At 39.9% G+C, this 15,032-nt stretch overlaps 2 protein-coding genes across 9 annotated transcripts in view; one reads left to right on the plus strand and one right to left on the minus strand.

Moving 5' to 3' along the window:
• The window catches only part of USP40 (ubiquitin specific peptidase 40), a 39,137-nt gene extending 33,726 nt beyond the window's left edge, over nt 1-5,411 (minus strand). For 2 of the 8 annotated variants that reach the window (XM_062578726.1, XM_062578730.1), the window contains exons 1-5: nt 5,335-5,339; nt 3,397-3,451; nt 2,277-2,493; nt 1,672-1,739; nt 536-649 (exon numbers count right to left, since the gene is read on the minus strand). In XM_062578726.1, the coding sequence (XP_062434710.1) occupies nt 536-649; nt 1,672-1,739; nt 2,277-2,475 (381 nt within the window). In that variant the 5' untranslated portion in view covers nt 2,476-2,493; nt 3,397-3,451; nt 5,335-5,339. The other 6 variants (XM_062578729.1, XM_062578727.1, XM_062578724.1 and 3 more) reach the window with 6 other exon arrangements.
• Nucleotides 5,412-8,316: 2,905 nt separating this feature from the next.
• LOC134142374 (UDP-glucuronosyltransferase 1A9-like) lies at nt 8,317-9,180 on the plus strand. Its single transcript, XM_062579361.1, has one exon. The coding sequence runs from the start codon at nt 8,374-8,376 to the stop codon at nt 9,178-9,180; it is 807 nt and encodes a 268-aa protein (XP_062435345.1). The 5' UTR covers nt 8,317-8,373.
• The last annotated feature ends 5,852 nt before the right edge of the window (nt 9,181-15,032 follow it).

A 15,032-nucleotide genomic window follows, 5' to 3' on the forward strand; every position in this document is an offset into this window, starting at 1 on the left:
TGCAGCAGAGAGCTGCCTCAATGGTTACTCAAGCAATTACTACTGTTAAAGACATCTACTATTATTTGTTCCCAAGTATTTACTGCTATGAGACACCATTTACTATTATTTGTCATTCTTGACTAAAGTTATGCTTCTTCTGTAACAAGCACACAAAACACAATCCACGAGACATTCATCTGAGTATACTCCCATTAAACTTTAACACGAGTTACACAGGTCACTTCAGGTAATAATCTATTTATTTAACCTTAATAACTGCTGGAAAAATGTTCCTGCAAAAAAATAAAGGAAAAGCTACTGAAATCTTCTCTGAAGGAGTAACTTTTTCTGTTGCTCACTGCAAACTGGCATGTATTTCATGTGGAGATGCAAACAAAACAGTAAGAGTTGACCCAATTAAAAGCTACCTCCACAATTCAAAATACAGTAAGTTTTTTTTTTTCTCTCTCTCCCCCCAAGTGATAGATTCTAAAAATACTTCCTCTTTAGGAAAAAGTTTATCAATGATAGTGTCAGATATGGGAATTTGTACCTCATTGCTATTCCACCCAAAGCTCTCAGTAAGATCTGTTGTAGATGCTGCCTGCTGGTCTAAGAGCAGGAGCTGAGCAAATAACCGTTGAAGCTGTAATGGAATTATTCGAACCTAAGTGTGAAAAAAAAAGTCAGATTAGAAAGACACATTAAACCAATCATTTAAATAAAATGAAATATAATTTTATACAGAAATCTATTATAATTTCAGTACTAAATTAATTACCACTGTTTATGGCTTTTATAATATAGTTTGCTCAGCTCCCAGTCATATAGAAGATCAGCCAATCCTAGCTCCCCAAATCTACAATGTTTCACCTAGTCAGCTAAATATAGTTAAGGAATGTAAGTTTTGTTATAAAGCAAAATTGTATAGACCAAAATTAAACCACCACCACAGCAAAAAAATACAACTTTTTTATATTTTTCATAATGTTAAACCCTAAGAACTCACCCACAAGACATCAAGGCATACAGACTTATCAGGATCTATTTCTCGTTCAGTAAAGGATTGGGTAGTGGGGCGAGAGGAGATGGGAAGGAGAAGGATTAATGCCAACAAGCTCAATCAGCTGCCTATTTTTCATCTTTGATGTACAAAGATAAACACTTTCCCAAGCAGTCAATTTTGTCATTTAAGCAGAAGAGCTAAAGAATAAAATTCTGTAGTGAACGTGAATAAGCAGTTTTTAAACAAAGATTAAATTCCAGTCTTGTGATATCTGGTGCATGTATGTGCTGCTAAACCTTCAAAGAGCCTCACGGCAGGCAACTAGGCTGACACAAATTTAGTGTTTTTACTGATAACAAATAAGCTATCGTACTACAGCTTTAATTACAGTAGGGAGGAGGAAAAAAATAAAATAAAAAAGAAAAGCACTGTGCAGACTTTGAGTGTGAAGGAAAAAGGACCTTGTCTATCAAATTCAGCAGGAATAGGTTCAGCATCTTACTTTTACAGTAAAATCTGCGGCACTGAAAGCTTACATCTGTGTGCAAAATGAAGCATCTGCCAACCAAACTTTTTTCAATATTAATGTGAGATTTTTATTCTCATGAGAAGTTTCATGTGAAGTAAAACAACACTCTTCTGAATCAACATACAGCAGTGACTAATTAAACAGTTTTAAACACCTTTGCATCTGGTTTACTGATATCATCCAGAGTCCCAAGTTCTTCAGGTCCTAGAGAGAACAGTGCCTCTGTAATTAAAAAGAAAAATGACTTAAAAAGATTTCCCCCCCCCCTTTTAAAAAAAAAAAAAAAAAAAAGTCTTCAAGAGTCTTCTCTTTAAGGATTTATTTTACTGTAGCAGTCTCACACGCTTTTCAACAAAGATATTAAATGTTTCTGAACATCATTTATGCCATACAACTAGTTCAAGCTAAACAATGAAGTATAAATAAGCAACAAAGCAATAAAACAAACAATGATTGCATTTAAAAATGAATGTCACATTATGGACAGCAATAATCTCTCTTATTTATGCAAGGATTAGCCTGTCTACCAATGAGAAAGTTACATGTTTACAATACTTATGCTTTGTGCAGTAGTGACAAAACTAATTTTATAGACTGATAGTTGTGTATTCTATACTTATTTCAAGTGAATCAAAATAAACCTCTCTGGAAAAGGATGTGCACTTGTGGTGTTTTTTAATAAATAACTAGTAATGCAAGTCACTAGACAATATCAAAATCAAATAAAAGATTACTTGAAGAAGTTTTTGAATACAGTACCTCTAAATTCGGGTGTAAAAAGCAGAGTCTGTAAAAGGGAATTGAGGTAGCAAGTCCCACCCTGATTTTTGATGCCACTTAGGTTGGTGAACTCCCTGGGAGCTGGAGGCTCAGCACCTCTGTACTTTGACTTCTTCCCTTTTCCACATTGATTATTTGAAATAAAGGAGGGATCTTCTTCAAATAAGTCTCCGAACATTGTGAAGACAAAACAGCCCTTTAAAAATAAATAAATAAATAAATAAATAAAATAATCTGTTACTATAAAAAAATGCGATTGGCTCTGTCCTCAAGAAAAGCCTCAAAGATAGCCTCTTAGCCTTGAAAAAAGAATTTTCTTATATATTGTCTAATTCTATTCAGCTCATTCAAATAATAAATACACAGAATCATGCATTAACATAGTAAAAAAAGGTGAGTTAAAAGCAATGTTGTCTTAGCACTGGTTAGAATAAAGACCTTTAACTAGAATCATGTACATCACATTTCAGTTTTGTGTGCCTCAGCAAAAACATATATACAAAAATAAAGGGTAAAATTGTACTAAACACTTCTAAAAACTTGTAATTAACTAATGCTCAGGTTGCCTGCTTCCCTGAAGGAAAGGTAAGAAGGCCTCAAAAACTGACCAGAATTGCCTGCACTGTGTCTGAAAAAATTCGTGTGCCCCAATAACCTGTCTCTACTGTTGGCCAATTCAGATAGGTAGAGCTTAAGAAACAGGCAAAAATACAGTGCTATTTTACCAAACTATTCTTTTTGCTTCGGACATTTGAGAGGCAGAAACTCAACGGCAACAAAATGATTCTTCCTCCATGTTTTTTTTCCCCAGTCCTTTTTGGAAGCCATACGATCTTTTAGCATTTACTTCCTTTTTGTTTTGTTTTTTTTTTTAAGCATTTGCCACCTGATAATTGCATTTTCTATTCCAGTTTGTGTATTAGAAATGATTAATCAATAAGTTATACTGAAACACTGAGTAATCACCTTCTTTCCAAACGTAATTTTACAGATCTTAATGATATTCTATTCATCTTTTCCCCAGACAACAGGCTCAACATTGATGTATCCATTCCTACAACCAAAACTGCACCCTTCCATTATCCTTAAATAACTTTACCTTCTCCAAATCCCTTGAATTTTTCTTATAACCTTTTCCGAGATGAGGATCACATCTGCATAAAATGTTAAAGATGTGCACAAACCAAAGACCACCATCACTAAATAACGTTATATTTAATTCTTATTGCAAAACTACTGAGCACAAAATTGCCTTTTCTAAATGAAACATATATTATTTTCCTGATTTCATCCAAATATAAGCTATAAAGTGTGTGTGTGTGTGTGTGCTTGTGTGTGTGCATGCACTTATGTAAAGTTGTGATTATCCCTGACCTATGTTTTGTCTCTTTCTACACACCTACACTGAATATCATCACTATGAAATTAATCATTTTGACATTGACTGCTTTTCCTGAAAGCTTATGGTATGCTGAAAATACAGGCCCTAGGAAAAATACAAAGATACTCCCACCGTGAGAGTCAACCTTCTGTTTTCTATCTTTTATCTATTTATTTAATCAAGCAAAAAAATGCCTTCTCCTCTTGTGTCAGCTAGATTTCTTTAAATCTACAGTGGTAAATCTTCTTGAAGACCTGTTGAAATCCAAATATAGCTGAGAGCTCCCATTCAACCCATTTATATTTCTCCAGGTATCTCCTAAAGCTCTTTTTTAAAATAGCGTTATCAAACTTGCTATTTTTAAAAGAGCAAAAACACATTTTAGTTCTAATTGCTATACAGTTAGCTACTCTGAGCAATGTATCAACGTTCAAATTGTTCTATAACTCCTCTTCACTACTTCCTAGGAGGAATATCCCCATATATAATCCCACAAAATAAAATTATTTGATTGGAATTCCTTCTTAATGAACATAGATTAAAAAAAAAAAAAAAAAAGATAATTTTGATCTTTTTGCATTAAGCTTTTCAAGGTATAATTGCTAGTTTTAGCATCCTTTCCAATCTGTGTCTCAAACTTCATTTCTTTTTCATTTAGGCCTGTTGTACTTCAGCATTTAACTATGCAAAGATTATGACACATTCTATGTTCCTCATCTGAATGCACATCAGGATGCCTCCTCTTGCTCATAATAGGCTTTGTCACCATGAAAAGCTGTATATCTAGAAGGCAATGACTGCCTTACTGACAGTCCACAGTACCACCCACCTCTCCAGAGAAGCACTTCAGCATGGTAGCCCCAAACCCTCCCTCACTGCTCATTTCAGGATCCTCAAAGCACTGCTGCTAGCAGTTGCCTTCCATTTATATATATATATATATAAATATATATATTATATATATATATACACATATATATGTATGTATATGTTAGAAAGGATCTCTAGAGTTTTCCAGTTCAACACCCCCTCAAACCAAGGCCAGCTTAGATCACATTGCTTAGGGTCTTGATCAGGAAAAGCAGAAATAGCTCCAGCAAAGGACATCACCAAACCCTTCTAAGCCTCTGTCCCAATGCTTGACAACACTCCAAGTGAAAATGTACTCCTTATCTCTAATGGGAACTTCCATGTTGCAACTTGCATCTGCATCTCTCATCCTATCCCTGTGCACCAGCAAGAAGAGTCAGGCTCCATCTATATCCTCCCACTAGTTAGCTGCAGACAGCAGCAGGGTCTCCCCTTCCCTTCCCTTCCGTAGGCCGAACAAACTCGGTTCTCTCAGTCTCTTCTCAGCTACCATATACTCCAAGGCCTGGACCATCTCAGTGGCCTCCACTGGGCTCTCCCCAGTATGCCCAGATCTCTCCTGCACTGGTGAGCCCCACACTGGGCCCAGTGCCAAGATGTGATCTCACCAGTACCAAAGAGAAGACAACAGTCACTGCCCTGGGCCTGCTGGCAGCTCCCAGGCAAGCACAGCCCTACCTGCGGCTGGCCCTTGCCGCCGCAGCACAGGACCCAGCAGAGACGAGACACTGCCTGCCGCCAGCCCCGGGGAAGAAGGCGCCGCCACCGCCGCCCGCCCCGGCTCACCGCTCACTGCTGGGACACGGAATCAAGCCGCCGCCCGCCGCCCCAACCCCACGGACCTGCCACCCCCTCCGCCATGTTTGTTTTGGCGCCGCGCAAAGCACGCTGGGACGCGGAGGCCGTTTGCTATCTCCGGGACTACACCTCCCACAGTGCACCGGGCCAAGCCCGCGGAGAGGATCATGGCGTCCTCTCAACCCACTCCCCCACTTCTTTGGCCTATAACTCGCAGGGCGTTTTTTTTAGCAGAGCTAGGAAAGAACCACCCCATGCGCGACACGACAGGAACAGAAACAACAGCCGACGAAACTGCCCCTGGTCGGCACAACCTGCTGGGAGCTGTAGTGCGGCGCGGGGTAGCGTCACCAGGGCAACGACAGGGCCGCGCACTGCCCGCCGGGAGCGGAAGCCTCCCGGCAAGGCTTTCTGGGGGCTGTAGTTTCCTGCCGGCCACCGTGTGCCGTGTCAGTGGGCGTGAGGCCTCCCTGGCGCTCGGGCAGGCCCGGTGTTAACGTGGAGACCCGTCTGGCACCGCACCCCCATCACCAGTTACAGCCCCATGGCAGCCTGAGTGTCTCTGCCCGTGGGGCGGTCCATAGCAACTCGGCACTGGCTATCCTGCACCAGGCAATACCCGCTACCCCCATGACCAGAGAGGTGCCTGGAGGACATCCTCAGCGTGGCACATCCACCGCAGCCACTGCCACTTACCTCAGCCCTGCTACCTGAGTAAATTCAGGCATGCCTGCGAGCATTTTGGAGGGGGTGATGCAGGATGGCATCAGCCACAGATACGGCCTCCGTTTAGAGGCCACAAGGCTGTTCCCAAAGAGGCCAAATTAAAGCACATGCCCTCAACTACTGCTGAATGACGGGCACCGCCAGAGGAGAGTGTCCCAGTTCCATGGTGGCCCAAATCACTAAGGACAGCACTGGGAATAGCCCTATAAAGCTACAACCCTTGTAGACCAAGTGCTTGCCTCTACTTCAGGGAGACTCCCCTGAGGCTGGAGCTGTTTATTCACTGGCCCCTCCTGGTCATCCCCTCTAGGCACAGCACTATCCTGCAACGGAGGTTTGTTCCACAGCCCCTTAAGAGCCTTCCAGCTCCTTCTCTGGGGTTTTATGGTCCCATCAGACATCGGTTAGGGCTTGTACTAGCATTGCAATTTCAAATACCAGATAAACCTCACAACTAATCAGAGAAAATCAGTTTTCTCTTTGAAAGAAGCTAGGGATGTGTAGTTCTTCACACTGTTACACAACTTCTTTCCTAAAGCTGCCAGATAACCAAGCCCCCTGAGACACTGGCAAGTGTTCATGAACTCCTCCAAGGCACTGTTATACTTGATGTGCCCCAAGCTTCCTTTGCACTGTCTGCTTTCCACATTAAGCATGCTTCAAGACTTGGACTCATCTTGATATAGAAAACAATCATTTGAGTATGCAAGAGAACATTTGTTGTGGATTGGGCCAAAAATTTAACTGGCACAGGGTGTTAAAAGCTGTCTCCTTACTCTTTTCAGAAAATGGAGAGGACCATTAGAAAAAAAAAATAAAACACCATTTTCATGAGAAAATGTTTGTTAAATTGATCTTTTTTTCTAATGACTTTTTTTACTGTCTTTTTTCATTCTGGAAGTATTAACATATTTTAGTTGCTGCTCATCTTTTTTCAAGTAGTTGAAAATAACAAAAGAATTCTGAAATTATTTTTTTACTCTTCTACCTCAGAGCTTCCCTTCTCCACTCTGAATGTCAAAGGTTTTGTTTGCTGATATTATCATGTGCCTAAAAGAAAAAAGAAGCTTCAGCCTTCTGCCACTTACTCAGTAGTTTCTCTACGTATGGAAAAAGTTAGACATTGGCAAAGCGGAAAAATAAATTTAGAAAAATTTATTGATGCATTGATAGTTGTATGGAACAGAAATGCAAGACTGTATCTCAGGTGTGCATCTATGGGACAGAGGCCACAAGGCTCTAAATATCCTATGCTTCATTATTTTTCCATGTCAGAGTGCTTTTAGGCATCACTGATAACCTCAAAGCAATGTTGTGAAGCTGATAGTTCTCCACAACACCTTTTCAGTAGATTCCCAGTTTTGTGCAAATCTACAGTCATGCTGAAGCTGCTCTTTAGCTAACAGTCATGTTCCATATCTGGGCCTAAATCATAGTGGAATTAGTCCTGAAAACATACTTGGTACATGTCTTACTCCTGGCATCTACCCAATGTATAGGTAATCAGTAAGGGTTTCAATTGCCTCAGAAAAGCCTGGGAGTCAGAGCCCTCCCCTAGACTGTTCAAAAATCAACCTACTGCTCTTAAGCAAGGACTTAGGCTCCATTTTATAGATCTCTGCCTCAGTTGCTAGGTCAATCTCTTTAAAAGTCTCGGTGCTGTTGTACTCTGTAGGGTTACTCTGATTCCTGCCATCTCAGAAGTCTGCTAGCCCACCTGCTCTTTCCCCTTGATTGGAGCTTCTCCTGTTCTGTCTTCAGAGAATTCATCTAAACATCTGTGTCTCTATGCAATTTGTCATGGCTCTTTTCATTTTTTACTGTGTTTCTCGGCTAGCTCTCCCTAGACTTGCTTTCCTTAGCCCTGGCCAAAAGGAAAGATGAGACACATCAAGGATCAAATGAAAAGTCTTAACAAATCTGATTAATGTGTTGGGGAAACAGCTCTCAACTGAGCACTGAAGAACTGCAGTGACTTAGCAAAGGAAAAGGTCATTACATTTGGCCTTCCAGATAACTACAAAAAACAATCCCTGCTGGTTCTCAGCCATCCCTGAACACAGATCAAGACAGTAAATCTTTAACTACAAGGTAATGACAAAGCAGGACAACTCAGCAGATAAATTGGTAGGCTTCCTTCAAAAGCGTCTTCTAGTTTCAGCCTGAAAGAGAAGATTTTTTCACGTTCAGTAATCTGACCACAGGAAAATGACTTTTTGGCTTTGCTCTCAGCTTGCTGCCTGGATTTTTCTCCTCCTCATTCCTGGCCTTTCAGATGGAGGGAAACTACTAGTGGTGCCCATGGATGGAAGTCACTGGCTTAGCATGCGCCAAGTAGTGAAAAAGCTCACAGAAAGAGGACATGAAGTGGTGGTGATTATACCAGAAGTAAGCTGGCAGATGGGAATGACAGAGGCACACACTGTGAAAACATATCCAGTGTCTTACACATTAGAAGAACTGGATAGTGCCTTTCATGAATATATTCTTTCTCACTTGAAGGGTCTGCCTTTCCTACAGAAAGCTCTGGCACTGTATAACAGCTCTATAGCCATTTTCAAGGTATTTTTTTCTCAGTGTAAGGGCCTGTTCAGCAACAAAGAAATGATGCAGTACTTGAATCAAAGTGACTTTGATGCTCTCCTAACAGATCCTATTTTTATGTGTGGAGCAACAGTTGCTAATTATTTTTCACTCCCCTCCATCTTCTTCATGAGAGGATTTCCTTGTGGTTTACACTATACGGCAACTCAGTGCCCAAACCCTCTGTCATATGTCCCAAGACTATTTACATTTAACTCAGACCACATGACTTTCTTCCAGAGAGTGGAAAATGCACTGATTGCAATCCTGGAGCTTGGGTACTGTAATGGTTTATATGCAGAGGCGACAAAGTTTTCCTCTGAAGTTCTTCAAAGGGATGTATCCCTCTTAGACCTTCTAAACTCTGCTTCCATTTGGCTGCTGAGATTTGACTATGTGTTTGAATATGCCAGACCAGTGATGCCCAATATGATCTTTGTTGGAGGTGTAAACTGTGTTCAGAAGAAACCACTGTCAAAGGTATGCTCTTTTTCTCCAGATTATACATTTTCCAATGAAATGTGATTATGTGTTTTGTGGAGCTTTAGTGCTGTTGAAAATTTTTTTTTACCTGATTTAATGCAACTGTTTTTTGGCATATGATTTCCACAGGCTGACACCAAATTATCTTTATAGAAGCAGATGACTGTTACTCAAATTAATGAGGATTTGCTGACAAGTCCAACAAAAATGCTATTTTATCTGCTAACTACAAATTACTCTCCTCAATGGATTTATATTATTCACTGACCAAATGCAGTCTTGATTTCATTTTCATGGATTCTGGCATACATTTCTTATCCTTTTCTTGACTAAAAACCAAAAGACCATGCTCTGAGAATTTTTTCTTGTTTTTAACTCTTGGCTCAACAAAGTCAGTCAGTTTGCTTTGGCTTTATTTTCATGAAATATTGTTTCCTAACTGGCTATCTGTGTGAATTTATTTCTGTTTATAGGCTATAGTGTAGCCTAAATTTCAAAGTGAATTGGAATTAATTTGAAATAGTATATTTTGAGAAAGATGCTTATATGCAAAATTCAGATATGATTTCATTTCTCTTTCTTGACAGTTACTCCTAACACAGTTGTTCTCACAGATTTTTAAAGCTAATCTAGGAATTTAAATCTATTTTGATAGTTATCATAAAGTGTGTAAAACGATTAATAGCACTGAACAATTATTTCCATGCACAAAGCAGGACACGTTTTCTTTTCCGTGAAATTATTCCGTTACTTTTGAATTGTGATCATACCTATCACCTTGCACTACAATGTCTTTGGAGCTGCAGTTTTTTTCTTCCTTCTTTCCTGTTTCTTTTATGCTCTTTGAGGGGCTTATACAGAGTCCACTGAACTCTCAGACAAATAAAGAGTAAGTTGATTGCAGACATTCCTTCATGGTGGTTTAGAGAGAATGGCACTTGTAGTTTGAGATTTAAGAGTTACCATAACACATTCTTACTGGTTGCGTGGTTGTTGCTTTTATATCCTGAAAGTGTCAAAATGGCATACATTTTCTGCCTTGCTATTTACCAAAGTGATAGAAGCATCCTGCATTCATTTTATACCTGATTTCACTTGTCTTCACACTGTCATTTGGTGGAAATCACACATTCTAAATTTCGAAACACTGGTGTCTCCCATCTTCAGTCTGGCTTTTCCTATTTAGTTCTTCCTCGGGACTATATTTTCAGCAGAAAGATTTTCTCCTATTTCACTCTGAACAGCAACAAAGCAATAATTTAGTACATATATTTCAGTGTAAACAAATGCAATCTGAGTCACATGGGGAAAATATCTACCTATCCACAGACAGCTGTAAGCTTGGAATTGATCGTTACCATTCAGGAATATGATCTTGTGATAAGAATAGATATTTCCTCGAAACTCAGTAGCCCATTGCTCAAGAGAAAAGAAAACAAAAACCTGGGATGGCTAGGAAAAGAGAAGAGAACAAAATAGAAAAGATCTTTAAGCACTAAATGAGTCCATGGTATACCTTCATGCTGACTGTTGTCTAATCCCTTATCTCAGAAATAATATGGTAAATAGTATAGAGGAAGGTGACAAGATTGATGAAAGGTATGGAAAACATCTGTATTGGGAACAACAAAGTAGATGTATAGAACAAAAGTGCCTGAAACTGTGTATGACATGGGGAAGATGAAGAAAGGATCAGTTCAATGTCTCTTCTAGGGCAAAAAACTAAGGGACACTGGGAAAAAACTACCAGGTAATGGTTTAATGATTTCAAAGAAAGGAGAGGAAGGCGATTCTTCCTCCACTGTGTAGGTGAATGCTGGAATGCCTCGCAAGTGGCTATTATAGATGCAAAGAAATTACAGGAATTCAGAAATTGAGTGGACGAATTCATGAAGAATGCATCAAAGGATATAATACAAAGGCACATGGTTTGGAGCCACTTTTTGCTGGAGGCTGGAAGAGTATTCCAGATGCATATAATTACCATTGCTTTCTTATACCCTTCCTCAGCGTTCCTCTAACATCCAATGTCAGGGTTATTAGATGGGTGTTCAGTCTGATTCAGTACGGTTATTCTTATTAAAATGGGTGAGGAGGCAAGAGTCCTCAGCTGACCCAGGGCTTGCATGGAAGGGGAGTGACTGTGGCACTGGAATCCAAGGCAAACATATCGGGCTGATGTAAACACGTATATCTCCTTTAGTGTCTTGTTCTCTCATAGAGATGACTGTAGCAAATGCTACCTTCCTAATTCATCACTTACTGAACTGAATTCAGAAGTGAGAAATTCAATCTGAGTACCAATCTGAAATCCGATATATGCATTGGAATTCATTTACCTGATTAAGCAATAAGCTTGGCACTGTGTCCAAACCTCTTATGATAACTACTAATTATTAAGAAAACAGGCTCAGGCTTTGTTCTGAAACCCTATTGCCAGAAACAGCAGCATCTGGAAAGCTCTGATAAGGAGACATTTCTAAATGGTCTTTTTAAAAATGTAATTGAAGTGGCATTCAAAAATTTTGGCTAGAAGTCAAAGAATATATTAAGCATACTAAAAGACACACACGTACCTGGTACACTGAGAAACACCCTTCAAAAGCCTGCACGAACCAAGTATCACTTTGTGTCATTTAAGAAAGGATTCTGTCATGTCTACACTGAGAAACACCTTTCGAAAGCCTGCACAATCTAAATGTCACTTCATGTCACCTAACAAGGGAATCTGTTGTGTCTACAGGTACTATTAATTTGTTAACAGGGTTGCTAATAGGAGTATGTCTATAGGGGAACTCTTCATTTTCAGCACTAAAGTGATAGTCATTGATTTATTCATTAACCAAATACTAGAGTCAGTTTTTGGTGCAATACTCAAAGTGTTTGTGAACCTATTGATAGTTCAGAGAAACCTGATAACATATTAGTATCTGTTTATTACACTTTTTAAAAGAATGCTGAACACCTTTAAAACCAGAAATACTGTTTGTCTGCCTTATATAGCAATGGAAAGATATACAACATCCGGAAAGTAAAAGATGCACTAGTCTTCAAAAAAAGCAAGTTTGGTAGTTGTGCATTGAATGCTATCAATGTGTTCATCAACCTGAAATGGCTATTCTAAACAAACAGTTCATCCCAGTGTCCTCTTTAGTCTGTCCTTGTCCACATCACTGTCCCTCCCATACTTTAAAGAACAGATATTAAAGGAGACTATAAAGCACAGTTATTTCTCCAAAATTTCCCTCATGTCATGGTAATGAAACAACTGCCTTAGTTTCCCTTTCCAAAGAAAGCTTCTTTTCTGGTTAAATTAAAACAGCAATTCTTACATGAAGCTGAAAGTACAGTATTTGCCAAAGGTCTGTGCACAAAAAACTGGAGAGGTTATGAGTATTAAATTTGCAAATATCAAGCACACTGGTTTACAAAAGTCAGGAAATATTCTGATTACAGTTACTCAGGCAGTCTTAAATGTCATATGTCTTTATATTTGGATATAATCATTAATTTTATGATCACATACTACCATTTTCACTTGATTTCTATTTGTTGCTCAGGACAGGGCTGTCCTAAAAATCATCTGTGCCTTGTGATTTGCTTAGTGACTGCTTCTTGCTAATGCAGATACTTATAGTAAGGTCACTTTCTAACTTACAGTAAACATATCCATTTTATGGGTTGATTTTTCCTCTGAAATCATGCTAGTCAAACTACATACTACCTCATTCTGTGCAGCCACATGCCGGTATAGCTCCATGGGAATGATAGCCATGCAAAACATAAAACTGGAATCAGGCAAGTTCCTGTTAGCTGCTGCCACTGTGCATTTTATTCTAATCCTTTTGCCTGGCACTGTTTAGCATCAAAATGGACCAAGTTCAGTTACACAAGGATTTCTGCTGACAAAAGGTATTAATCTGATCCATCACAGAGAAATCTGAGAAATTACATTATGTAGTCTACACACGCATGCATGTGAACAGCATTTTCCTGCTTGCATTCTCTCAGTCCCAGAGCATGAGGAGGTGAGCAATATCATCTAACTATGGGAAAACAAAACCAATGGGTGAAACCAGCACTTCCAGGTTAGCCTTAAGAAATAGCCCCAAGTCCAATGCTGCTCACATAACAAGCAGCTGTTGAGGTATCCGTTTGCTGTCCTTTTCCCTTGGCAGCACTCAGTTTGCTGCTCAAGTTGGAAGGAATCCACATTTCACAGCCAGCCCATCTCTGAGACAAGCAGTTTGAGAGCAGCTAAAGCGCAACTGCTTTCCAGAAAAATCAAATCTAGATAGAAGAAACAGCCTTAGTGTGACAGTGTGGAGCTATTAGAGCCTATTTCTAGAGAGGACTTAACATGGGGGAGTGAGAGGCAGGAATCAACTGCACCTGCACCCGGATTCCTCAACATGATTACAGATGGTGGCAGCATCAGTTCAAGTAGGCTCAACTACTCAAAGCTGCTACCATGCCAATGCAGCACTGTTTCCATTGCTGTAGTGCTCTGTGCCTTTTCAAAGAGACACCCTGAAAACCAGTCCAGTTTTATGTCTGTGGTGCACACAAGCCATAACACAAGAGATATTTCTGGGGCTGGAGGTGGGAGAATGTGAACAAATCTGAAGTTGTAGTTGGGGTGACCCAACCTTAAGTCTTGCTTAGTGTGTATTTTCTATCCTTCAACAGCCAACAGGAAAGGTAGCTTTAACTTTGTTTCAGACTGAGATGGCATTTCAGCAGGGCTGCCTATCCCTATCACACAATGGAAATGCGAAGGAAGGCCCACGCCATCCTTTCCTCACAGCACCATGCTTTCCTCACAGCTGCCGAGAGCTGGCACACTGCTCTCCTTCTCGGAGGGCTCTGTGCCGGTGGTGACTCAAACTCCTCAGAGATGCTGCTCTCCAAATACAACAATGAGTAATTGCTGTTGTCAGTAGTGAGCAGTCATTAGTCAGTAACGAGCACCACCCACTTCACACCTTCGTACCTCCAAGGGACCAGGTGCCCTGGGCTACTGCAAAACAAAGAACAACAAACACGTGCAAATGTACTTTCTTTTCCTTTTCCTTTTCCTTTTCTTTTCTTTTTCCTTTTTTTTTTGAAAAATGAACCGGTTAATTTTCTGAGTAATAATTATCCAGCTTAGATCTGACTTTAACTTATTCTGTGCTAATCGAAGAGCTTATCGGTCCGTTTGTCTGCTGTTCTCTGTGTCCTGTTGAAATGGTTCATCCCTAATTTTTCTCTCTCTCCCCTTTTTGTTGTCCTTCCTGTTGCTGCCTGACCTTTTCCGCAGGTTTTTCTCTGATGGCCAGGTACAAAAAGTAGAGAGTCTGACAGGGGACAAGCAAGTGACCTGTGCTTGTCTGGAGACTGAAGATGGACTTTATATTGGCTGTTTACAGCCAACTAATTTTACTGTTGAAAATCCTGTCCAAGTGCAGGGAAAAATACCACCAAGTAGCAAGTTCCACAAGAATTTGTTTAGTTCCTACCAGAACTCTTACAATAAACTCTTGATCTCCAAATCTTAGACATTTAATCAGAATTATTCATAAACATGTGAAGTTGCATACTTTGAGCCTGTGCCTCACAAAGTTGATTCCTGCCTCTCACTCCCCCATGTTAAGCCCTCTCTAGAAATAGGCTCTAATAGCTCCACACTGTCACACTAAGGCTGTTTCTTCTATCTAGATTTGATTTTTCTGGAAAGTGCTAGCACCCTTCTTGTGTAAGCAGAGACAAGTCGAATTGCCTATGGCTGTAAGGGTCTTATGCTCCATACTAAAAATGCTGGGAATTCTACCACTGCTTATAATGGGAAAAGTGTGGAAAAGAACTTCTTCGTGCTGCTGATAGTTTACAATCAGGTCTTTTGTTCATGAAGA

The sequence above is a fragment of the Rhea pennata genome, chromosome 6 (genome assembly GCF_028389875.1).
Source record: "Rhea pennata isolate bPtePen1 chromosome 6, bPtePen1.pri, whole genome shotgun sequence".
Classification (NCBI taxonomy): domain Eukaryota; kingdom Metazoa; phylum Chordata; class Aves; order Rheiformes; family Rheidae; genus Rhea; species Rhea pennata.

What these genes read in the sequence shown, in the direction of transcription:
- LOC134142374 (XM_062579361.1), top strand. Translation starts at nt 8,374, where the DNA reads ATGGATGGAAGTCACTGGCTTAGCATGCGCCAAGTAGTGAAAAAGCTC.